Source organism: Zosterops lateralis (genome assembly GCF_965231275.1).
Source record: "Zosterops lateralis genome assembly, chromosome: 9".
NCBI classification, from domain to species: domain Eukaryota; kingdom Metazoa; phylum Chordata; class Aves; order Passeriformes; family Zosteropidae; genus Zosterops; species Zosterops lateralis.
This window is the reverse complement of record NC_139769.1, coordinates 9,765,448-9,790,626: the sequence shown is the minus strand read 5'-3', so window position 1 is coordinate 9,790,626 and position 25,179 is coordinate 9,765,448. Positions and strand designations below refer to the sequence as shown.

The 25,179-nt window shown below is 53.9% G+C and overlaps 3 protein-coding genes across 3 annotated transcripts in view; 1 reads left to right on the top strand and 2 right to left on the bottom strand.

Annotated features, from left to right (window-relative positions):
- Positions 1-94: 94 nt before the first annotated feature.
- HECTD3 (HECT domain E3 ubiquitin protein ligase 3) lies at positions 95-10,419 on the bottom strand (the record flags this gene model as incomplete). The annotated part of the gene is made up of 21 exons (XM_083867721.1): positions 95-793; positions 1,051-1,122; positions 1,241-1,322; positions 1,525-1,599; positions 1,998-2,127; positions 2,511-2,717; positions 3,068-3,157; positions 3,481-3,600; positions 3,933-4,036; positions 4,471-4,535; positions 4,852-4,904; positions 5,454-5,636; positions 6,544-6,625; positions 7,078-7,243; positions 7,624-7,706; positions 8,048-8,161; positions 8,452-8,567; positions 9,009-9,144; positions 9,399-9,491; positions 9,849-10,009; positions 10,093-10,419. The coding sequence occupies 21 exons, from the start codon at positions 10,417-10,419 to the stop codon at positions 709-711; spliced, it is 2,544 nt and encodes an 847-aa protein (XP_083723847.1). The 3' UTR covers positions 95-708.
- Positions 10,420-10,757: 338 nt separating this feature from the next.
- On the top strand, positions 10,758-14,478 carry UROD (uroporphyrinogen decarboxylase). Its single transcript, XM_083867484.1, has 10 exons — positions 10,758-10,831; positions 11,807-11,919; positions 11,997-12,076; positions 12,275-12,337; positions 12,436-12,633; positions 12,887-13,048; positions 13,334-13,471; positions 13,612-13,712; positions 13,965-14,031; positions 14,218-14,478. Exons 1-10 carry the CDS (start codon positions 10,803-10,805, stop codon positions 14,380-14,382), a joined length of 1,116 nt encoding a protein of 371 aa, XP_083723610.1. The 5' UTR covers positions 10,758-10,802; the 3' UTR covers positions 14,383-14,478.
- Positions 14,479-16,537: 2,059 nt separating this feature from the next.
- Positions 16,538-25,179, bottom strand: part of ZSWIM5 (zinc finger SWIM-type containing 5) — a gene marked incomplete at its 5' end in the record, with an annotated part of 95,329 nt that continues 86,687 nt past the window's right edge. The window contains 7 exons of the mRNA XM_083867483.1: positions 16,538-17,926; positions 18,350-18,431; positions 18,737-18,900; positions 21,013-21,170; positions 22,910-23,045; positions 23,444-23,704; positions 24,170-24,307. Of these exons, the coding sequence (XP_083723609.1) occupies positions 17,064-17,926; positions 18,350-18,431; positions 18,737-18,900; positions 21,013-21,170; positions 22,910-23,045; positions 23,444-23,704; positions 24,170-24,307 (1,802 nt within the window). The 3' untranslated portion in view covers positions 16,538-17,063. The remainder of the gene's footprint in view (positions 17,927-18,349; positions 18,432-18,736; positions 18,901-21,012; positions 21,171-22,909; positions 23,046-23,443; positions 23,705-24,169; positions 24,308-25,179) is intronic.

The window sequence follows — 25,179 nt, the reverse complement described above, 5'->3', positions numbered from 1 at the left end:
GAAGAAGACTGTTCCCACCGACTGTGAGGGAACAGCTTCCCCAGCAGTCGCTGCTGTACAAGAGGTGCCAGGGACAGGAACTCAGATTTTGTGTGATGTAAAAGCATGGGAGTCCCTTTGGAAGCACCCACAGTCCTGCTGTGCAGGTCTGTTATGACACCTGGTGGCCAAGGGCACCCCTGCAGCACCTGCCACCAACCTGCTCCATTCTTCTTAATCCTAGATAAATGATCTAACTTCCATTGACCTCATGTGAGAGCAGGAACAAGGCAACAGAGTGTGGCCAGGACACACTAAGCATCTTGGCCACCCCATAGTCTCAGCAGCAGCTCACAGTTCTCTGTCCTGTGCTGTAAGCTGCTGTGCAACTTTGTCTCCTTGTCCCACTTTTGTTTGAGCAAAGTGCAGCCTGGAAGGAGCGAGCATTGGTGGAGCTACAAGATGTGGAGAAGAAATTCATTACAAAAGCTTACCAGACCTTTCTGATGCCTGAGGGCTCATCCAGGGTTCCATCATCACAATCACATTTACAATCCAAGCTAGCTCCCACCCTGCTGAAGACCCAACCCTTCACATCCACTGCTGGGAGCCAGGCTTCACACCTGTATATTTATTATATAAATACACATCCCGTGGGGACAAGGGAATGCTTCCCACTTGCACGGTTTTCTTGAAAAATTGTCCATGCTGGTTGATCAGGCTGTGACATCACTCTTCCCATGGACTCATATCTGTGTCAATGGCCACACAGTTATAGGCAGCATAGCGCAACTTCTCTTCACATACCTTGGCTCTAGGGATGGCAGGAAGGAAAAAAAATAAAGATAAGGAGGAGCTGCCATTGCTGCATTTGCCAGTTGAGAGGATGAGATATTTTCTGAAATGGAGGATATGCTTCACCAGGGACTCACAGAGAGAAACTCAGCAGCCACATGGGACAGGCAGGGGATATAAGTGTGGCAAAGTGATGGGGCTCAATGGATCAGCACCAAGGTTAAGAACAGAGTCCACACATGGTCCCCCAAGACACAGGGAAGTATCAAAACTTACGTGGCATAGTTGGGCAAGAAGAGAGTGCTGGAGCAGGTGGATGACTCTGGCAAAGCATCTGTTGTCTCTGAGCTGGGAGAAAGTGACAAACTGGTTAGAACCAGCAAGCCAGCAAGGCAGGGAGCCCAGACAACCCACCCCTTTGTTGTGGGATCTGTCAGCCTTGCAGACTACAGAAGAATGGACTTACCCCATCTTGTCTGGATAGATGTAGATCCGTGCTGGAAGGCGACTTCTGCCAGTGACAAATCTGAGGAACCGGCTGCGATCCTCTGTGAAGGAAAAGCAAAGACATCAGCAAACCCTAGAGGGATGTGAGAGGCAGTACAGCTGCTTCCAGGAATTCCCAGCACTAGCAAGCAGTCCCTTCAACCTAGCTGCTTGCTTTCCTTGAGTAGTTCTCCTCCCAGACTCCAGCCAGCAGGCAGGAGCTGTCATGGCACAAGATATGCATGGACAGAGCAAATTGCTCACCATTGGTGAAGTTATTGAGTGCTTCCCAGAAGTACTGAACACGGGTATCCTGTGGCTCGAAGTCCTCAAACCGGGCTGTCAGAAAGGATACAGAAAAGGAGTTTAATGAAGATCTGAGCTCCTCCCTCTTTGGCAGTGGGTGCCTGTAGGGTGTGACCACATAGACCCAAGGTGCAAAGAATATACACAGTCAGGCCCCCCTGAGGAAGCACAGCCAGATCCACATCTCAGCTCCACAGGGGCTCAGATACTGGCAGCCTAAGGATGCCCCAGCCTCTACTATGAAGCCCAGGATGGAGTTAAAGGACACTCCTGTCCCCATGGGCACCCAGCTAAAGGCAAGAAGTACACAGGACCATATTCTCACAGTAAGAAAGGCTAATACTGGCCTCCCACACTTCTCCTTCTGCCAGCACAGATAGAAGACAGTCCTGTTTTCAGGAAGAGGGTTTTCAGCAAAGCCCTTCACTTACTGAGCCTCTTCAGGGCATCAACTGTGACTTCAGGGTCTCCACAGACCTTTTTTTCCAGCTCCTGCCATGTAAGGAGGTCAAGAACAGCTTGGGGCACCACCTTTAGCAGTCCAGCCTGCATGGCCATGATCTGAAAAGGAGACAAGGCAGGTAAGCAGCATGTCTTGCCTATTTCCCTAACTCATGGTTGAGCCTAGGGACTCTACTGGATTCAAGCCATGTGACTGCTCAACACATGCTCCAAGGAACCTGAAGAAACAGGACATGATCCCAGAGGGATGCATTCCTGTTCATTCAGAAAGCCTGCATCAGAGCTGTGAATAAAACCCCCTATCACCCATGCTACTAGAGGCCACTTTGCTTCTCAACGACTCCATAGCCTCCAGGACCCAAGGGTTGGATACCATTGCCCTAATGAGCACAGGGACACTAACCACGGTGCATTTTACCAGAAACAGGCTGGGGGCAGGTGTCTGGGAGCCAGTGAACAGCCACAGGGTGGGACAGTGTCACCTGCTCCTTGCTCTCCTCCAGCCGAGCCTTTTGCACCAGGCGGATGAACTCCTTGCGGTCCTCGTAGCGCACAGCGATGTTGCTGCCATTGGGGATCAGCTCCACCATACGCTGGTCACTCAGCACTGTCGTGTAGGTCAGCTCATTTCCAAATTTGAACTCAAAGGTGTCTTTATCCATGACTTCCATCACCTCCAGGAGCTTCACCTGCCCAGGCACCAAGTAAGTGCATGTTAGAGAAATTCCAAGAGAGCAATGATGTACCCAAGTCCTCATCTTCATCTTCTCCCTTCCCAGACAAGTGACAGTGACACAACATGGGATACGCTGCCCTAAAGTGTTTAGCAGACCTTGGGCCACTGCACGCTTGGAGCGGCAGTCAGCATGCCTGCATCTCTATAACAGCATTTGGTGCATCCTTATAGCTAAAAGTTGCCCTTTGTTGTGTGTATTTGACATATTGTAAGAGGAAGCAACTACATGAGGACAGGGACAAATCAGCACCTTGCTGAGTGCCACAAGGAATAGGATAGGCACAGCCTCCCAGTCCCTCTCACCAACACGGAGTCCACAGCAGGGAAGTCTCTGCTCCAGCTGACCTCTTCTCCTGTTAATTGTTTCCATACAAATCCAGGAAGAGCCAGGACCTGAAGAAGAGATTTTACTGAGTCTGTATCAGAACGAAACCTCTCCAAAATGGAGGCAGGACTCAACAATGCAGACACAAAGAGGCTTCCCTACTTCCCCCTCCACATGCAGCTGAGTAGAGACCAAACACTATCTCTGAAGCTCTGAGAAGCATCCCCCAAAACTCAGGCTGTGAGTTCTCCAAACTGCTTGGCCCCAAACACCTCTTGTCCCAGTGTGTGACCACAGAGCCTTTCCATGCTCCTGTTAGACAGGCTGCAGGAGAGGACTATCAACTCCCTTTGCAGCAAATCTTCTCAGAGGAACAGGGTTGAAAACTTACCAGAAACTCCTTGCCCCTCAGAGCTGCTCCCATAATCTGCCCAATCCACTCGTACTTTGCGAAGTCTTTACAGGAGGGGTTGGGGACATACATGTCCCTGGCTTCTCCAGTGCCATTACCCTGTAGGAGTGAGAGGCAAAACTCCAAGTCATCATTTCAGCATAGCATGAAATACCACAGACTACTCCTGCCATACCTCTGGACACTTCTCACAGCAGAAGTGGGGTAAATCCCCCATCCCCCTTGGCAATATTCCCAGTGAGAGATTGGTATCCAGGCACTTGTCAGCATATTCTAAAATGAAATGCCGCAAAGCAAACTACCCAACCCCTCACAAAGAAAAGCTTTGGATCCAGAAAAGTAGGTATTGTCCCTGGTATGCAAGGGGTCAGAGACAGCACTGCATTGCCAGGCAGGGAATTGTTTGCCCCAAACATCCCGATGCACAGCACCTGGTTGGATGTGCGCACGAAGAAGGGCAGAGGCACAGGGGTGTCTGCTGAGCTGGGACACAGCTCCTCTGACATGTCTGCTAGGCTGTCCCGAAAACCACCACCTGCAACCCCAAAAGAATGGCATTTTTAGTGATGTAAACTCCCCATGTGCTGATCCTCAGAGTTATGGAGCAAAAGTGAGGATTTCTGGTCCAACCTGGCCCTAGGTTGAGCAGAAAGCTCCTGTTAGAGCCTTATGGCACTGGAGAAAGTAAGACAAGAGAAATAACATCTCTGCCTGGCCTGTGAAGAACAGCCAGAAAGATCACTGGCACTGGTAAAGCTGCTGTTAGTGACTAATGGAAGTTTGGTCCCCCTCCCAGCAAACAGCACTCTTTATCTGTGACATAGCCAGGGGTGGCAGGACAAGACAACCTGCCTTCCCTCCCTCCTCCATGGAAATTAACACTGGGACCAACCAAAAGCACCCACAGCAACAGTAACCTGATCAATCCCCGACTGCTCCAGAGGAGCTCTTGCCTCCTGCAGCCCCTACCTTGGTCGATGATGCCCTCTGCGATAAATTTGCACTCCCACCACTGGTCATAACGCAACGGCCACCTGTGGAGAACCAGGCACTGCCTGAGGTGCTGCTCAAAGCCAAGGAGGTGCTGGGACAGGCACAGCAGGGACATCAAGGGACTACAGTGGAGCAGTCTGAGTTTAGGACAGGATAAGATCTCAATCTCCAGAGACAGCTAATCCTCAGTAGGGAGGTGACATCTTGGGGAACAGGCCATGATCCTATGGCTGAGCTGGCTCCTGTCCTAGCAGACCCTCTCCAGAGTACAGGACATGGGCTTCCCAAACACCCTGCTGTGATAGGACACAGCTCCCAGCACTGCATGGTGCCTTCCCTCCCTGAGACACTGCTTACCTATAATCTAGAGGCTTTTCAAACTTGTCTGAGGGTTTCAGACCTTCATATACCTGCAACAAGCAGAGACAATCAAGGTTGGTATCCCCTCTCCAGGGGGAACTGGTGCCACATGAAGGCAGGGACATGAAAACACATCAAGTTTCATAGAAGTTTGGGGTGTTTGTGCACACACAGAGCCCCAGATCTATTGGAGGTGGGGAGAGAATGCATACTGGAAGATCAGCATTGCTGTAAAACCACAGCACAGAACTGTACACAGCTACTTGACTGTTGTCACACAAGAATTCTTTGCTGACTTTTTAATGCAATAGAATTGTTACACTCTCCATTAACAACATGCCACAGAGAGCATCCAGGATATAGATTTCAACTGAAAGATCCCAAATCCCTCCTAGATATCATTCCTGAATATGGGACCATCAGCACATGTAATTATAGAGCCTGTGAGTCATGTGAAGAGGCCTTGAAGGCTTGGTCCAAGCTGCCCTTGATCTCCAGCTCCAAGCTGTCCCTTCCACCCATCTTAATGCAGATAATTTTGATTTTGGGATGCCCCACTCTCCCCAGAGCACCAGGGACCCTTTCAGGAAGGACAGTACCTGGGTGAAGACAGCGTTCTTGCAGCTGGGGTCCAGGGCAGGGTTGTCCCGGTGCTCCATGGCCAGGCGGCGGTTAATGTAGAGCCTTGGCATGAAGTTGGGCTTGCTGGTCTCTGAGTCCTTCAGACACTGGGTAATGAGAGTTGTGCGCTTCTTGGACAGCAGCAAGAACTGCTTGATGTGCTGCCAACAGGGATGCACAAAACATGCCACCTACTTTAGGCTGAAGCCACTGCACCTCCAGGTTTCTCCCTTTCCCAGGACCTTCCCACCTAGACACATTCTCATTGACATATTTGCTCCCCCTCTGCCTCTGAAAGATTCTGCATTCTGGTTTAAGGGAGATAAGCTCAGCCCTCAATCCACCAGCTGGCATCTCATGCTCACACTCCAGTGTTGCTTAGACTCTCCTTTACCCTCACTCTCACCAGAACTCTGGTCTTACTATCCCTTTTAATTGTAATCAAAGCCAGCTCCTCTAAAGAAATAAGAATCCTCAAATGCTTTGGGTCCCATGTGGACCTGCCACAGGAATTACAGTGCTTTCTGACACTAGGCCTGGAAACACACAGAATGATACAGCTATCCTGGTAATGTTCAGTATGTGTATCCCTGGAGAGGATATAAGGAAAACAGACAACTGGAGGATTGAACTCAGCACTATGCAAAGGATGCAAAGCAAAAGCTTATTAAAGCCAGAAAAAATGTTACTGGTAAAAGCCTTGATGTTTGGACAAGCCAGCTCAAAGCTGCTGGCAGGAAGCACAGGAACAGAGTGTCCTGGGCTGAGAACTTAGAGGGGATTTACATCCAGCTTGCATGTCCAGTGCTGCTGTGATCCAAACCCCTTTGAGGGTGAAATTTTCTGGTTTGAGTCCACTTGTTAGCCCACAGCTACATGCTTCCACATCAGCAGTTTAGCAGGAAAATAAACAATATCACCTTTCACAGTGTTAGTGACCTGACCTGAGAAAGGTATTTCCCTTCAGCTGCTTTAAGGGCAACAAGGCCTGGCTGCCTCTCTTGCCACAGCATGACCACCATCACCCTGCCAGACAAGACACAACAAGACACAGAGCCAATTGCTCACCTTGAGTTTGCTAAATGTGCCAACAGTGTGGTCCCAGGCTGGCACCAAGTGATGCAGGACACTGTCCAGGAGCTTGATGAACCTAAATCCCAAAGAAGGTATTGTAACAAGGAGTGATGGGGATCTGCACAAGTCTATTGCAGACACACCCCTGAACACAAGCAGAAAAATAACTGATCCAAACCAAACCCAGCACAGTTTTTTACATCATGGAGCCTTTGGTACAAAATTCCCACTCCCTGGGCACTGCATGGATTTTGCATCCTTTACAAGCAACTCTGCATATACCTGCACAGGCATGTTGTGCTTGTGACACACAAGACACTGTAAACTTGAGCTACAGAACTCTGAAAGCATGAGAGAGCCACTCCACAAGGCCAACTTTGCTCCCAAATGACTCCTATTTTCTCCAGTGTCTAAGACATATGTCTCAAAATGAGTGTCATAGTTTTACAGCTTCCAGCCATGCACAGGCTGGAGATGGCATCCATCTCTTCAGGCAATGGCACCTGCCTGCTCCCCTCCACACAGTACCTTTGAATTAGCACGGCCCGTCGGTACAGCAGGTCAGGGTCAGTCCCTTCTAGCCGAGGGTAACGCACCAAATTGGGCAACTGGAACATGTCAGCACTGAGCCCCAAGTCCCTCTGTCGGGAGGATTTGATTTTGATGCCTCGGATACGAACATCAATCCCATCATCTGCCAAGAAAGACCATGGATGATATGCCAAGATCACAAGAAAAGCAAGCTTTAAATTAAGTGCAGGAGGTCTATAAGCAAAAACAGAAGGAATGTACCAGCTCCACCAGCTCTGGAGCTGGGCACTGAGAGCCTCAAATACCTCTGTGAAGAGGAAGCAGGGCATTTACAGGAGAAAAAGTATTAGATAATTGAAGGCAGAGAAAGATAGGATGAAAGCTGAGACCTTGCAAAACTTCAGATCTCCCAAGAGTTTCCCATGGTTCTTTTGAATCTCATCTAAAATAGCCCACATGGAGAAGTACAAGTCACGGAACAAACTCTTAACGTACAGTATTTTACAGGTGCATTATGGATGTGGCCACAACAGCCAGCCCTACCTCTGCACTCCACAATCCGGATCTCGATGACAGGCAGGTGTGTTGTCATGTCCTCAAGGATGCACACATCCCCAATATAGCTCCTGCAAACACAGCACAGATGAGGACTGAAGGGCTGTTCCCTCATCCATCCTGCCAAAATCCATTTGGACATTTGTAAGGGAAGACGGTTTGCATCTTTTGAAACAGGAGCCTATGGCAAGAACTCAGTTCTTGCTTACAATACAGCTGAATGGCTGAACCTGCTGGTGACTCAGGTCCATGTACCATGATTCTGATGTGTCTCACAATCAGATGAGGAGAGCCTGATGACTGTACCACGCTATTGCAGGCAGAGTGAACCTGCATGACTGCTTAAGGCCAGTGTTAAGCACCTTGGGCCCCTGCAAGAGCCATGACACCCCATGCACATCCACCCACTTACTCATCAATGCCAACGTCGTTCAGTTTCTTCAGATTGTCCCCTTCGCCCCCATACACAGCGACACGCTTGGGCATGAAGTTCTCATCAGTGGTATCCACTGTGAGCAGCAGCTTTCTGCAAAGGGAAGCAGGGCATTAAGGAGAAGGTAACTCTATCTGAACACCTATCCCTACTCCCTCTCGTCACTTGGTCTTGTTGTTACCAAGCTGGGGTTCCCAGGTACCTGTGACAATGCTAAAACCCCTTCAAAAGCCCAGTGCCAGAGTAAGGGCTGAGGGGCAGGGAGCCCAGGGCAAATCTGGGCCATGACACTCAAGCAGAGAGGGAGTGCCAAAGGCTTGCCCCAGTTGCCAGTCGCCATGTGAGGCAGACATGACTCTGTAGAGCAGACAGAGATGACTCACTTGACAATAGTGCCTTTCTTCATGTTGAGCCGAACCCAGTGCTGGCCCTGGGACCCATCACTCTCCCAGTATGTGTCGGCATGGCTGTCAGTCAGGCATGACACATTGAAGTCCTCCTGGAAGAGGGCAAGTGAATGAAAGGAAGATCAGATGGGCGTAGGATTAACTTCTCTTTAGTGGTTATTTTCATCATGAATCTTAATGTCAGAGGGTATCACATTGGCCTGTTCCCTTTGCTGGGCTGTGGGTAGACACCAGAGTGCAGAGCACACAGGACACAGGGGTTGACCCTCCGAGGCGCTCCGGGATCACACAAACAGCACAGAGTATCAAACCCTCCCTAAAATCAGCTTTGCAGTTAATGTTAGCACTGGCGTCTTAAACCACTGTCCCTCCAGGGCCTACATTACACAACATGCTGCATGATACTTCCTAGGCTTTTCTCCCACATCCTCAAACAGAGTCCAGTCCAGGCCAGAGCAGCACAGCAAGCACTATCCACACTCCCCAGCCCCATGGCACAGTGGGGCTGATGTAGCCTTGTCCCTTTAACCCACCGTGTAGGATGAGACATCGATGCTGTCCACATACTGCTTAACACTGCCCAAGTTCTCATCCTCCTTCCCAATGTGGTCATACAGAAAATGCACCAGGTCTTCATCACATTCGTAAGTCCATGTTGGGGGCACAAACCTAGCAGAGAAAAGGGATTATTGGATCTGGAGAGCCAGAGGTAGCCAGGCTAATGGGTCAAAAAAGGAAGGTCCATATCCTGCTTGTCTTGCTTGGTTTCCTGCTTTTTGCAAGCATAGCTGGAACAAGACTGTGCTGTGCAGAGCTGCCTGTCTGCCTCTCTCCCTCAGATTTGCAGGAGATGGCTGTCTGGGCAATCACAAGAGACAGGAGCTTGTCCCTCACCACAACAGAAGCCAGGAAACAGTTCATACCGAAGCTTCTCTACTGCAGCCTCATCCTGCTCCATGGGTCTGGGCTTTGCTCCAAGGCGCAGGGAGTATGTCAGATCCACCACCTGCTCCCATCTGAAACAACACAGAGAAGTGCAGTGAGAACATCCCAGGAGGAACAAGAAGTTGGTGATCAAGGAGTAGCTGTAAGGTGAAGATTTGGGTTTAAAGACCCACTGTGCAGCCTCCTCCATCACCTCCAACATGATCTGCTACCCCTTACCTTCCAACTATGTCTCTCCTTCCACACCCCGCTGGTGTGAAAAGCGCAGTGCCTGAGCCAAACCCAGTTCACTCTACATTTGGCATCCCTCCTGCCTCACTTCCATGAAAACTGTCCAGGCAGGCCGGGGGTTCCCCAGCCCAAGGCAGGCAGGGCCGTGGGGCAGCATCCCCAGCCCGCACAGAGGTGACACCGCGGCGGCCCCGCACCTGATGACGGGTTTGTAATCCACCCCGAACAGCTGCTGCTGCCGCTGGATCCGCTCCGTGGACTCCACGGGCACCAGCCGGTCCCCGCCGTCGGCATGCTTGCACACCAGCACCCATCCCTCCTCGAGATCGCAGCCGCTCCGGTATTCCTCCAGCTGCTCCTGCGGGGACAGCCGGCGGTCAGGCCAGGCCAGGCCGGGCCGGGCCGGGCCGGGCCCTTCCCGAGCCGCCGCGCCCCCGTTACCTTGCTGAGCTTGACCCAGAGCCCGGCGCCGTTGCAGTACTCCTCGCCGGTGGCGCGCAGGCAGCCGCCCTTCCGCACCTCGATGGTGGCCCGCGCCGCCCGCTTGCCGCCCCGCGCCGGCCCCGGGCTGTCCCACACGCTCAGCAGGCTGCGGGCGGCGGCGGCCGCGGCGGCCGACGGGTCCTTGCAGATCTTGTACTGCACCTCCCGCGGCACGTAGCAGAGCGCGGCGGGCAGCGCCTGGGCGCGGCGGAAACACTCGCTGCACTGCAGCAGGAACCGCAGCCGGCCCAGCACCTGGTGCGGAGCCTCCCCGCCCGCCCTCATCGCGTTCTGGGCACCGGCTCCGCGCCGCTCCGGTTTTACGGCGAACCCCGCCCGCCGGCAGGCAAGATGGCGGCGCCCGGCGGGGCGGACGCCGAGCAAGATGGCGGCGCCCGTGTCACGTACAGAGGAGCGAGCAGCGGGGCAAGATGGCAGCGTACAGAGGGGCGGGCAGGGGGCAAGATGGCAGCGTACGGAGGGGCGGGCAGCCGGGCAAGATGGCAGCGTACGGAGGGGCGGGCAGCCGGGCCGGGGGAGGGGACAATATGGTGGCGGGAGGAGAGGCGGGACTACGTCGAGATGGCGGCGCCGGTGGGGCGGGACGGGGGCGGGACGGGGCGTATCTCGCCGCGTCGGGAAGCAACGGAGAGGCCGGGAAGTGGAGCATGAGAATGGAAGGTGGCGAGCGGCTCCTGTGAGTAACCGGGAAGGGGCAGGCCTGCGTCTCTTCCTAGTGTAGTAACGGGGCTGTGTTCCGGTGCCTGCACGGGGCATACTGGGGTGGCTCTGGGACTGTGGGAGCACTGGGGATAGCGCTTTCGTGCTGGGATCCTGTACTGGGGACACTGGTGCGGCTCTGGGGACACCGCCGAGGCACTGGGGTGGCCCTGGGATTATGGCGCTGTCACAGGAGTCCAGTACTGGGTCACCGGAGGGAGGGGGGTGATCCTGCACTGAGAGGGATCAGCAGGGCCATTGGTGCAGTAGTTAAGTCACTGATCCCAAGTGGAGGCTTTGGGGACTTTGTTCCCGTAGAACCCGCGGTTGCCGGGGTCCCTCTCCCCGGCGCAGGCCGGATTCCAGCAGCCCCACAGCGGGGAGGCCGGGGACGGGAAGGCTGCGGACGGGGAGGTTGGGGACGGGGATGTTGGGGACGAGGAGGCTGGGGACAGAGAGGTTGGGGACGGGGAGGCTGGGGACGGGAATGTTGGGGACGAGGAGGCTGGGGACGGGAATGTTGGGGACGAGGAGGCTGGGGACGGGGAGGTTGGGGACATGTGGCCTGGCACAGACCGGGGGGGATGCAGGACTGCCCGCCCCGCGCCCCGCTCGTCCCAAATCTCTCCAGGCGGGAGCAACTGGTGGCCCCGATAACTTAATCTCGCGGGTCCTGGGCACCGCATCGCCTCTCCCCCAGGGGGCCCCGCGCTCCTCAGCAGGAATTAGTCCTGGGCTGTGGTGGGGAGAATTTATCACATCTGTCACAGCTGGGCCCTTCTGCGGTCAGGGAGTGGGGATGAGCCGCCTACTCTGGCACCCTCTTGCCCCAGTCGTCGGGCAGGGCACCCAGACCCCTGGTGGATGTACCTGCTGTACTCTGGTGGATGTACCTGCTGTACTCTGGTGGGTGTACCTGTACCTCTGGCTGTACCTGCTCTTTGCTCCGCAGCCCCAAAGGCTTCCCCGAGCTGAAGAACGACACGTTCCTGCGGGCGGCGCGCGGGGAGCAGACGGAGCACACCCCGGTGTGGTGCATGCGGCAGGCGGGCCGCTACCTGCCAGGTGAGCACCGGGGGCCTGCGGGGGTGGAGAGCGGGCCTCAGCAAGCACCCGGTAACATTTGTGGTGGTCCCTTGTAGAATTTCGGGAGACACGGGCAGCACAGGATTTCTTTGCCACTTGCCGGAGCCCCAAATTGTGCTGTGAGCTGACACTGCAGGTGAGCATCACTCAGAGGTCTGTGTGCCACCTCTCCCTGCCCACATGGGGATGGGAAGAAACCTTGCCTCTGGCCATCCTGAGTGGCCTCAGTAAATTTCACAGCCCTTGAGGGCTCCACTGCCTCATGTGCTTGACAAGGTCCTCCATGGGAAAGGGAGTCACAACCCCTCACTAACATTGCCTCTTCTCTGTGTAGCCACTAAGACGATTTCCCCTGGATGCTGCCATTATCTTCTCTGACATCTTGGTGGTGCCCCAGGTGAGAGCCATGCCCAATACTATGGGGAACAGCAGCTGGTAACAGGGCAAAGTTCAGGGCAGCCCCATTCCTGCCTTTCCATTCTCTCCTGTCCCCAGGCACTGGGCATGGAGGTTGTCATGGTCCCTGGCAAAGGACCCACGTTCACAGAGCCCCTGAAGGAGGTGGAAGATCTGCTGAAACTGCGACAGAAGGTGGATGTCACCGCAGAGTTAGGTTATGTCTTTCAGGCCATCACACTGACACGACACAGCCTGGAGGGCAAAGTGCCTCTCATTGGCTTCTCGGGGGCACCGGTAAGTGATGTGGCTCCTCTGTGAGGGTTTCCCTGATGGGCTCCTCTGCTTTCTTGGGGTGAGATCAGCTATGGCACCCCCAGCTGTGGGCACTACATGGGTGTGTAAAGAGGGGCATTCAATGCAGGAGCAGCTGTGCCCCAGGCTCTGGGGCACTCACAGCTCCTGCCTTTAGCACTGTGACTGGGACTTCATGTCTTCTTTTATCTCCTCACTTCTTTTATCACTCTCCTCACTTCACTCCTCCCCACAGTGGACGCTCATGTCCTACATGATTGAAGGTGGTGGCTCCACTACAATGGCCAAGGCCAAGAGCTGGCTCTACTGTCACCCCGAGGCAAGCCACCGACTGCTACGGCTGCTGGCCAACGTCATCATTGACTACCTGGTGGGGCAGGTGGCTGCTGGAGCGCAGGTGTGTCCTGGGGCAATGGGGACAGGGCCAAGAAGGAAGGCAAGGACTGAGGACAGGGAGCAGAGAGGGTCCAGCATCTGGAAGGAGGAGGAGGGACTGAGGTGCTGCTCTCCCAGTTCCATGGGAAAGTGGTTCAGTTGCCATCCCTGGAGGTATTAGATAGATGAGGAGATGGGGCATGTGAGGACGTGCTTTACTGGTGGTTTTGGCAGTGCTGGGTTAATGGTCATGACTCAATAATCTTAAAGGTCTTTTCCAGGCTAAAGGATTCTGTGTCCCTGGCAGGCGCTCCAGCTGTTTGAGTCCCATGCAGGGCACCTGGGCCCAGAGCTGTTTCAGGAGTTCGCCCTGCCTTACATCCGAGACATTGCCCAGGGTGTCAAGAGCAAGCTGAAGGAGGAGGCACTGCCCCTGGTGCCCATGGTGAGTCAGGGCTGCCTGGATTGAGCCTGATATCTGGGGGCTGCTGGAGAGGGGTTCATCCCCTGGTACCTGCTTCCCTCAGTCCAACCCATGGAGAGAGGTCTGACACCGCAGCTGCTGCTCATCTCCTCCCTCCCCAGATCATCTTTGCCAAGGATGCGCACTACGCCCTGCGCGACCTGGCCCGCGCTGGTTACGAGGTCGTTGGTCTCGACTGGACCATCCAGCCCCAGGAAGCTCGGTAAGAGCCTGACACAGGGCTCAGGTGTCTGGGCAGGATTCCAGGCCAGGTACTCTGACCTCCTCCCTCTGCCCTGAGCCATCCCAGGCCTGGACATATGCTCCAAAAGTGGGCATAGTTGAGCCACCATGCTACAGCTTCTAAAGCTGTGCTGAGGGGGCCTGGGTGTCCTGTGGTGGGGGCTGCAGGCACCTGGCTACCCTCAGCCTCTGTACCACATACAGCAACTCACCTGCTTTCTCCCTGCTGCAGTGCACAGATAGGAAAACATGTCACCCTGCAAGGGAACCTGGATCCATGTGCTCTCTATGCACCCAAGGTGAGTCATGGGCATTGCCAGCAACTGGGGCTTGTTCTAGCTTGTGTTCAAGGTCTTCTGCCTCAGCTTCCCCACCTGCAGCACTGGCTCATGTTCCAGCAGTCCCCCAGGCTAGCTGGAGGGGACTGGTGGGGTGAAATACCCTGAGCTGGGTTGGTCTGACACATTTTCTTACCATACCTACAGGAGAAGATTGGCGAGCTGGTGAAGAAAATGCTGGAGAGTTTTGGGACCCAACGTTATATTGCTAACCTGGGCCATGGCCTCTACCCTGACATGAACCCTGAACATGTGGGTGCCTTTGTGGAAGCTGTTCATGCTCATTCCCGTCATATCAACAAGCACAGCTGAGCCTGGAGCCCGGACTCTGGTTTGGGCACAGTCACCCATTTGTCACAGGGCTCACTCTAGGCTGGGTTGCAGCATTAAACCAGGACCTTCTTTGCAGCAGCCGTGTGGCTCTGGCTGGGGATGGGGAACTGGAGGGCCCTGAAGGAGATGGAAGTCATGGCAGGCTGCTAGAGGAGCGTGTGTGATGAGGGGGAGCCCCTGAGCCCCATCCTGCAGGTCAAAATGGGGAAACAGGGAGGGCAACATATTGTGGAGGATGCCTCTCCCTGCCAAGCTGCACTGTCCATGCTTGCAACTGAGGATGGGAGCCCAGGGCACAACAGCCATCTCCTGAGGATGGATGTGCTCAGCCCTGCTAGGGAAGGTGGGCTGCCTGAGGCTGGCAGGGTCACAGCCTGGGAGCCTGGGGCTCACAGCCTACCAGAGGCAGAGGCTCAGCATCAACTATCCCACAAGTCCTGCTCAGGTTGGAATGGGCACTGTGTCCTCAACCCAGGGTAGTCTCAAGAGGCCGGGAGACACAGCAGAACTCACCTGGGAGACAGCTGGCAAAGTGGCAGGAGGACCTCTGACACAGCACTACCAGCACCCTGCCCCATTGGCTGGGATGGCAGCACAGGCACCTCCTCCAGCTCCCAGAGCCTCTTCAGGACCATCCTCCCTGGTCCTAGCGTGTTCCCCCATGCACGCCTCCCCATCTCCTCTGATCCTCAGGGCCAAGCTTGCCTGGGGCTCAGCAAACCCTACAAAAAGCAGCCCAGGAGCCCTGAATTACAGCTCCTTGCCACCCTATCCCACACTGCATCACACTGTAGTCCAGGTTGGCAGCAGGATGGATCAAGACATGGGCAGAAACACTGCTCTAGCTGGCATCAACAGAGCAGTGTCTGCAGCATGGGCAAGGACCTAACACTGTACATGGCAGGGAACTGCAACCAGAAGCAGCTGGGGTGCGTTGTCCCTGCTCTGTCTCCCTACTTGGGGCATAGGAACTGACTACCACAGGGGGCAGTGACACTGCTCTGCACAAGTCTGGTGATCCCCCTGACTCAGAGAAAGGCAGGAGAGACACAGGTGGTAACGTTCATCCCTTTTATTATTAAACATCAGATGAAGAGGTCGCACACACACATACACGCACGCACGCAAAAAAAAGAAAAAAAAAAAAGGAAGGAAAAAAAAGAGAGAAACAGACTGGTTGAAGACTGCTATTTCGGTGGCGACACAGACCGAGTACAATTGGGTTCCTGGCCAGAGCACGGACACAAGTCACTTGCCAAAAAATTAAACCAGACAGCAGATAACTAGCGCACGTTCTCTAACTACAAGTCACCGTCCAGACCGGCCCTGGCCCCCCCAGCCCTCCCAACCCGCTGGCAAAGATACGAACCACAACTGAAGAGCCACTGGCTGGAGTGTGCCCCCAGCACGGGGCGAGCCAAGAAGGGCCGAGCGTTTGGCTGCACCACGGAGCTGGGAACGGTGCGGGAAGGCGACGCGGCTGCCCCTCCCTCCCCCGGAGCCGGCAGCCCTGTGCCTGCCCAGGCACTCACACCCTGCACCTGCGATGGGCTGAGTCCTCCATCGCCAGCATCTGTGTGTGTCCGAGCCAGCATTGCCCCGGCTTCCTTCCTTCACTGTCCTCCAGCGCTGGGCTGCTGCTCCTCTGTCCGTCTGTCCTTCCGTCCCAGGGCTGTGAGTTGAGTAGATGTTCGCCTCCCCCCCACACCCTTCTTGCTGCTGCTGATGCCATGGGAACCTGAGAAATGTTCGTGTGCCTCCTCCTCTTTTTGTCTGTGGTTTTGTGTGGGTTTTTTAAATAATAGTTATAATAATAATAACAATAATAATAATAATAGCAATAATAAAAATAATCGCCCCAGCCCACAACAATTTCAAGTATCCCCCAAATAAAAGACAGAATTATAAATAATTATAACTTTACAATTTAATAATTGACACATATACTATAGTATTTACAGTATCATAAATGCTTTTTTTTGTGTTACTTTTAGTAAGCAATCCCTGAGAACAGTTACTTTTACTTGTTTTTATTGAAGTATCTTCACAAATAGAGGAGTTTGCATGTCTCGGGCGGGCGGGAGAAGCACTCTGCAAAGCCATCGCTTTTGGTGACGCATGAGGTTCTAGTGTCGCAGGTTTCTTTGCTCGCTTTTTTTTTTTCCTTTTTTTGGGGTTTGTGGTTTTATTATTTTTTTTATTTGTTTGTTTGTTTTAAAGTTTTGCTTTGTTTATTTGTTAAATTCCCCACATAATTTTAAAGATTTTTCACTTTGCAACCTTTGTATCCCTCCAGCAACCACGTCCTTCAGGAAAGAGGTATTAGATTTCCAGGTTAGCTTTTGGTATTGGCAAGGGAGGACAGGGGGCTGAGTAAACCATCCTTTTTTTCCCCGTGGTTGCCTTTTGGTTTGTGCCCAAGGAATCTCTGGATCCTCTCAGTGTGTGAAATGGTTAAATCCAAGAAAGAGTAACACTAAAAAAAAAAAAAAAAAAAAAAAAAAAAGGAAAGAAAACAAACAAAAAAGAAACAGAAGACCAGAACAGAGCAGCCTCTGCCAATGCAGGGGGGAAGCTGATCTCCACTTTCCTTCCTTCTTCTCTCCCGAGTCCCCATGCTGCGGCCAGACCCTGCCAGTGAGCATGGCAGGAGCCGGGGCTCACCCAAACCGTTCTCGCACCAGCAGCATCAGTTTTTTCTTGCCTTTGTAGATTTGTTTAAGATTGTCAATGAACTGGGCAAACTGTATGTGCCCGTCCTGTGCCAGGAGGAAGGTCTCCCTGGCCTTGCTGAGAAACTCGATGAACTCCCCATAGTGCCGTGGGCTGATGTGGGTGAGCCGGGAGTGGGTGGTGTTGATGTAGGCGCTTATCGTCGCGTCCAGCAGCTGCCGCAGGGGGGCTTTGTCAGTGGACATCAGCTTCCCCGAGTTCCTGCGCCCAGGGATGCCGGCCAGCCCTGGTGCTGTCATGGTGCAGCGCCGAAGGATGTCCGAGAGCACTGTGGCACAGTGCACGCTCTTCACCACCAATGGGATGATGGCTGCCAGCTCGTTTTTGCCCAGAGAGTGGCTCAAGGCGCAGGCCCAGAGCACATCGTTGATGGCTGGGTGCGTGTCCTGGTTGTAGGCCAGGTTGAGATGCGTCATGGCCAAGGAGGCCAGTTTGAAGGCTCGGAGTGGGTAGCCCCGGTGCTCCATGTAGCGGGCGATGGTGAAGAGCTGGGTGTAGGTCATGCCGGTGGAGGCAGCGTCAATGACGATCTGGTAGGCGGTCTCAAAGGCGATGTGGTCCTTCTCGCAGAGGGTCAGGGCAGACAGGGCGCAGTTCTGGGGGTCCTTCATGGCGCACTGCAGGGCCAGGGTGCGGGCACAGCTGGCCAGCTCTTCCCGCTGTGGGTAGTCCAGGCTCAGGCGCAGGATGGTGTTGTGGGACATCACTGTGGCCGCCACAATGCTGGTGGCTTCCGTGGGAGTGAACAGTGAGTACCAGCTCTGCAGGATGCTCACCAGGGCCCTCACTCCTGCAAGAAAACATTGGGGTCACGGCACGGCCCTGGAATCTGACTCAGTTCATGGAGGTCCTTCTGAGACCCAGAGGCAGGGTAAAAGCAGCCCATAGCAGTGCTGAGCTGCTGCCTCTGTCTCAAGAGGGACAGGGCACAAGGGGACAGGCAGAAGCCAACCTGCATTGCCATGATGCAGGACACAGAGACCACCACTGGCCTGGGTCAGGTACAGGGCACCCATCCCAGTCCCAAAACCAGCCACTCCTGCAGTCCCAACCCTGTCAGCTGGTGCTCTGAGGTGAATTCAGTTACCCAGGAAGAAATGAGAGACTCAGGACAACTCAGATGCTCAGGGCTAAGCATGACCCTAGGATCTCCATGCCCAACCCTGTTCCCACTGCCTGCAGGCCAGATCCCCCCAGTAACACTGGAACTCACCCACTTCAGTAGCACACGTCACCAGCCACCTCACCATCTCCCGCCGCCGCCAGTTGAGGGTGGACAGGGTCATGCGCATCACCTGAGAGGCAAACTCGGGGTGACAGGCTGCCCTGCAGGGCTCTAGTGAGGCCACCAACAGAGCAGTGCTCCCCAAAAATCCCTCTCTTTTGACTGGCTTCCAACTATGTGGCACTGCCTCACCTCCACCCAAACCACAGTGAGCACAGGGGCTTCCCAGGGCTGAGGTCCCCTGCTCAGGACCATGGAGGGATCACTTTACTCCATCCACAGGGGACACCCTGCTTGGTGGAAGACCATAACCAGCACGGCTGCCACAGCATGGGGGGAAGAAGGGCCACCAGCATCCCCAGCACCATCCCATACCTGGAGCCCCAGTTCCAGCGCCACATTGAGCAGTGTTGTGTCAGAGTTGCTGTCGGCTGGCGTGGCAATCTTGAATGCGTCCTGAGCCAGCTTGAAGATCAAGGAGGAGGAGTGGATGTTTTTCTGGATGGCCTCCAGCACTGTGCGTAGGCGCAGCATGTCCCCTGGGAGCAAGCAAGAACGGTGAGATGGCTCAGATATCCCCTAACTTGCCCTGGAGCCCCATCTCTTGCCTGCATCATGTGGTGAACAGTCCCTTCACCACAGCCAGCCCCTCTGGACACACACACAAAGGGAGACACAGCAATGCTGCATCAGGCCCTGCAGTCCAATAGTCTACAATGGAGCACCCTCCTCAGGAAGTGATACTCCCTACAGCACGTGTCCTCACTCAAGTTCATCCTCTCACAGAGAGGACAAACAAACCTGAGTGATCCCAGACACGTCCTGTCTTTAGCAGACAACTCCAGGCACCTGGACATTCCACCCTGGCCTCAAGTTTGACAGCTGTACAGCAGCTTCTTCCAAGAAAAGGAGGGGCTTGGGGAGATGCCTAGTATTGAATGGCAGCAGAAAGATCAGTCTTCATTCAGGAACATTAGGAAGAAGAGGAAAAGCTGTTTGCCACACACAGACTGTCTTGCCCAGCAAGTCTCCTCCTCAAGACTGGGCTGGGGTCACCCAGTCTTGCTGCACCTTTGGTCCTCGATGTCCCAGGTCAGGCACACAGCACACACAACTGAGACAGGCTGAAGTATCCCCAAAGAAGGGGGTTCTTGGCACAATATCCAGTGGTGCTGTGGGTCTTCTGATACAGGAAGTTGTGGGTGCTAGGATATATGATGGCACAGGAGATGGGGCAGGATCTTGGAAGAGGGACACATCAAGGCATATGAATATCGTGACTTTGCACCTAGCTTGGGAAATCATCCTATCACTGTCTGTGGGACACAGTGTGGGGAGTGGGACCTTTGAGGTGTGCGCAGACCAGAGGTGGCAACATGCCACATTGGGTTCCAGCTTTATTTCTACTCCTAGTCATAGACTGAGCAGATGAACCTCATGCAAAGACAACCAAATCATCCATGAGAGTGTGAAAAACTCAGTGCTGCACCTGGACACACAGAGACATCTCGGGTGACTCATAGCTAAAGATATCACCTGCCACCCACCACAGCCGCTTGCACTGCCACCAAAACCCAAGCCTCCCTAAAATGGCTCATGGGGGCGTGGGCAAGAGAGGCTGCAGGATCACACTGGGACATGCTGCAGCAAGGGAACACCTGAGGAAGGGGACAGTGGGAAAAACAATGCAATCCAACAGCCCTACATCCCCGGCATAAAATCCTCATCCCATTAGGCACTGGAAGGGAGAAAAAAGACCTAAAGGATAAGCCAAGTGCCAGCTCTTGATCCAGGCACTGCAAATTAGGCAGAACACCATCAGCCCTGGTAAAGCAGCCTAGAGGAGGAGGCTGGAAGGAGAGAAGAGGCTGCCAAGGCAGCGAGGCTGGAGCTTTCTGACAGCCCATTTCCCTTCCCTCTTCCCTGTCAGGCTGGCAGCACCAGGACATCAGAGGGCAGTGGTAACTGCTTGGTTCACTGACCCTCACGGGACACAAGACTTGCCATCCTGCTGGGGTTGGTTTCTGGTTAGGGGATGTTCAATGAAAAGTCTGTGTTCATGTTCATAATAGTGGCTGGGCGGGAACTGAAGAGGCCCAAGAGACCAGTGAGATGTCACCACTGATCCCATCTCCCACAAAAGCCACTTGTGGTTTGGTGCACAGGGAGGTCTTATCCCTCCCACAGCCCATGCAGGATCATTACCACAGGGCAGAAGAGACATAGCAGAGGTGAAAGGATAAACAGCTTCAAAGTAAACCATGGCATGACCCCACAACATGCCTGGCACTGCTGGCCAGGGATTGCTGGCCTGGCAGCTGCCTGTGCTGCAGGGTAGGCATGGTCCTGCATCACCAGGGGCACTACCCAGGACCCAGAGCACCCTGGCTGCAATGCCTGCATCTCATTGGAAATTCCCATCCTGCCCTGCTGGACCATGAGCCCTTTGGGACAAGAATCCCAGAAACCTCAGATTCTCAAGGCCAGCTCACTGTGCCCTGCCCACAGCAGGTTGCCAGTGAGGCACCCAGCCAGTCTCTGCCAGTGCTAGCAGAAGCAAGAGCTCCCTCCTTTCTCCAGTAAAAAACTCTTCAATGCTCTTGTGCACCATCATCCCATCAACCCTGCCCCAGAACTGCCCTGCCACCAACCTTTGGCTGCTGTGAGCATGGTGGAGGCCAGCTCACACTGCTGTGACTCCAGATGCCCCAGGGTGAACCAGCGCGGGTACCTGCTGGGGACCACCGAGACCAGGTGGTGAGGGTGGGTCACATCGCCGGACGGTGCCGTGGTCTCCAGGACAGGCAACCTGAAGGGCAAGCAGGAGGAGGCAACATCAGATCCCAGTCCAGCCCCAGCTTCACCTCCTCTCCCTGAGGTGCTGCCAAGCCGAGGCAGGGGCTGCCTGCAGGCAGCTGCCTGCAGCAATGCCTTTGAACACATCCTGCTGCTGTGCACGTGCGGGGCTCCCGAGGCTGCGTGCTCAACACATGGGCACAGGGATCAATCTGAGACTGACTTGAAAGGGGGGAGAAAGATCCGTTGAGTGATTTATAAACTTGTTAGGAAAAGCACAGACCTCAGGAAAAAAAAAAGGGAAGGGAAAAAAGTAAAATCTCTCCTTCCCTCCTGCTCCTTTCATGTCAAAGCACCCGGCAGAACTCCTGACTGTATCATCTGGTTCTTCTTAGAACGCTTGGTTATGATCAGAAGCAGCAGCACATTTCCCCAGGGCCTCTGCAGCCAGGTTAGGTTGCCTGTTTTTGTGGGCACATCCAAAAGCCTGGAAAACCCGGGGGAGAAGCAAGCCTAAAGAAGGGGAGCAGGAGTCTGAAGTCATCAGCTGTGATGACAAATCCTAAACCCCTGAGTTGGTGCTAGTGTTGCTAGCTTGATGGCTAGTTATGCAGGAGGAAAACTACATCCTGGACATGAAGAGCATCCAAGTGTTTTTGCTATCCTCATTTGCAGGCTTGAGGTAACTACAGAGCAGCAGAAGCCCAGCCTTTCCAGCCCTAGACATAGATACCCCAACACAGGGAGTCCTAGCTGGGAGCAGAGGATGGACACCAATAGATGGCATCCCTGGGGCTCTCGGTCCTGTTCAACAGCCGAATTTCTCAGGTCTGGCAGGACATGGTGCCTCTGCATATCACAGAGGCTCCTGGCTGCTTATTAGAGCTGGTCGTCCTCCTGAGCAGCTCTTCCCAGGATAGGGGGATTTCAAACTTTTCCCCAGTGCTGGGGAGAGATGACCCATTTAACTGCAGAAATGTTGTAAAAAAGGTGATGCTCTGGGCCAGGACTTTTAATGGTGGTAGAGGGAGAGAGCACTGGGATGCTCTGGAGTTGACAGTCCTCCAAGCATTGACTTTTTCAGGAAATTCCAGCCTTTCCAAGACCCATCCAGTTCCTGTCAAAACAGTGCAATACACAGACTGTGTCTGAAGTGTGTCATGGACTGGGGAAGGAGATAGGGCAGCTCTCAGCATCAGCTGTTTCCCCAGTCCCAGAGACAGAGATGGGTTTTAATGGAGAACAGAGTGCAACTGTGTTCTCCACCTGGCTCTGTGACACCCTGGAGCCTGGGGCAAACCATCCACCCATCTGTGCCAGGATAACAGCCCTTCTTGCAGGCAGGGAGGGCTGCAGGGTGCCCGAGGCCTGGCAGACGGAAGGCAGATGACAGCTCTGTGTGTGCCTGGGACCTGCTCTGGCAGAGGACGCCTGTCACAGGGACAGGCAGGTGGTGGTCCAGCCTGGAGCGAGGGGCTGAGTGGAGGGCTGGGCCAGCAGACATTACTGGACCCATGCAAATCTGTATGGACGGAGTTTATAAACCAGGAATCACCTAAATGGAGAGCAGGAACCTCTTTACACTGGTGCTGTGCCCAGTGGCCCTACACACTGCGAAAGACCCCATGGATGGCAAGCTCCAAGCCTGTCTCCACTCCCATCCCTGCTCTAAAGTTGCAAAGCATCCCAGCTTCCCAAAAGGCATAGGAGAGGCAAAAAGGGGAGCAGAAACAGAATTAAACATGCACCAACCTCATGGCCCGCAAAGCCAGCTTGTATGCCAGGTCAGCATCGTGGGGCAGCAGGGCAGAGAACAGGTATTTGGCAAAGGTGTGCATGGGGACGCTCTCCCGGTGGATGACTTCTCCCAAGCCGCTGAAGGGACCACCTAGGCAGAAGCAGAGCCCATCAGCCATAATTAGCACAGCAAGATCTATGGCTGGGGTTTGCACCACCCCAAAGCTCTGAGGATCTGCTGTTCAGCTCCCTGACGAGTTACTCCAGTTGGATCCAGGGATGCTCTTTCCTTTTCTAAAAGAAAATAAGAAACTGAAGCCACATGCTTAGCACCCTTCTCCATATTGCCTCTGCCTTGGTCTTTTTTCTAGGGATGCCAAGAAACCCTTGCTTTGCCAGGTGATGGAGCAGAGCAGCCATCCTACAGGCACTGCACCACATCCAGAGAGGAACAAGCAGAATGGGCATAAATTTTGAAAAGGGCACCTCAGAAACGTTGCCAACACTCGGGTAAGACACAAAAGTCGGCTGGATGAGCCAAGTCCCCACCTTCTAGCAGCAAGATGCACTGCTTCCGCAGGGTCTGCACCAGCACTGGGTCCAGCTCCAGGTCCTGCAGCCGGGCAATGATCTGCTCCTCATTGCGGCACACCTTGTCCTGGGCATAGAGACCTTCAGGCATCACTCTCTGCTGACCCATCCCCATCAGGGCCACCTCTAAGGCCAGGGACAGGTAGGACTCATCACCATCCTGGCTGCCAGTCACGACGGGCACGTGTTGATACACTGGTGGTTTGGAGTCCCCAGTGTCTGAAGGGAGGGAGAGGAGATGCAGTGATGTTAAAAGAGAGTCTTCCCAGACAGCAGAATCATTGCAAAGAAAAATCTCTCACTTCAGAAGCAAGACCCACACTTCCCTTCCTGCCTGCTTTTGATTACCCAGAAACGACAGATGAAAGCTCCCTGGGGAGATGTGGGCTTCACCCTCCCTTCCTGCCTCTCACTAGGAGATGCAGAGACCCAAGGCATGCGCAACACGGTGCACAGCTGACACCAGAGGCTTCCCATGGACCTGCTCTGCTCTGGCTGCAAACCCTGGGGCTGAGAAAATTATTTCTCTCCACTCACTACCTTCCTTGTCTGCACTGCAGCTCTGCCCTGGCTCTCCTGCCAAGGTGGAAAGGGGGAACTCAGAGTCCAGGTGTCCAGAGCCCCACATCTGCACCCACCTCAGCCACAGCCACCAGGGAGGGATCCAGGAGGAGCACTTGATACCTGAAATTTCAAGGCAATTTTCCTCTTCTAATCTACAAGCTTCAGTCAGAGTGAGAAAGAGGCAGCCGATGGGGTTCAGAGGGTGGCCTACCCAGCCCTCCAGGTTGGTGATGGTTGTTGCTCCTCGCTGCAGCAGCTCTGGATAAAATAGAACAGGACGGTGGTAAAAGTAAGAAATTTAAAGACAAATTCTGCACTCAGAGAGGCTTCTGAGACCAGAGGTCTTTTCTTATCCCACAACTTGGGTCACAGGGACCTCTAGGGCCAACTCTGGCACAGTAGTTCACAAGGGCAAGGAGCAGCCACTCTGCACAGACAACTGAGGGAGCAGGCACACACACAAAAAAAGGTGTCCCTAAGGCCACATAAGATGCAGAGACTCATTCTCTGTTCCAAGAGGACATGAGAGTCTGTAAAGTCCCAAAGATGAAGTCTATAATGCCAGACCTGCAGCTCATGGACTGATTTACAGTTGTAGCCTGAATGTTTTGGAAACACAAGCAGAAATCTCTCCCGAGATGACAGAGACTTCCAGTGATTCTTAGAAATTCCATCTTTTGGTGATCTCAAACTGGCTGAGCTGGCAAGGACCAGGAGTTGCTGACCTTCAGGAGCACTGCAGTAATTGACCCCGGCTCCCTGCCAATTGCAACTGCAAAAGGAGGAACACTGGGCTTGTCTCCTGGTACATTTACTCAGGAAATACAAGGTGGAGTAGCACACACAGCCAGTTACTGCTGCTCTGCAGTCAGGCATCTCCTCTTTAATGCAGGCAGCGCTTGCCTGGGCAACCCTTACAGGCAACCAGACACAGCAACAGTGGGAACAAGAACAAGAACCCAGCAGGGAGTGTTCCTGTGCAAGCTTTTCCAGGAGTATGCTGTGGGGGACAGTGTCAAAGGCCTTGTTGAAGTCCAAATAGACAACATCCACAGTCTTTCCCACATCCACCAAGTGGGTGATCTGGTCATAAAAGGAGATCAAGTTGGTTGAACACAACCTACCCCTCC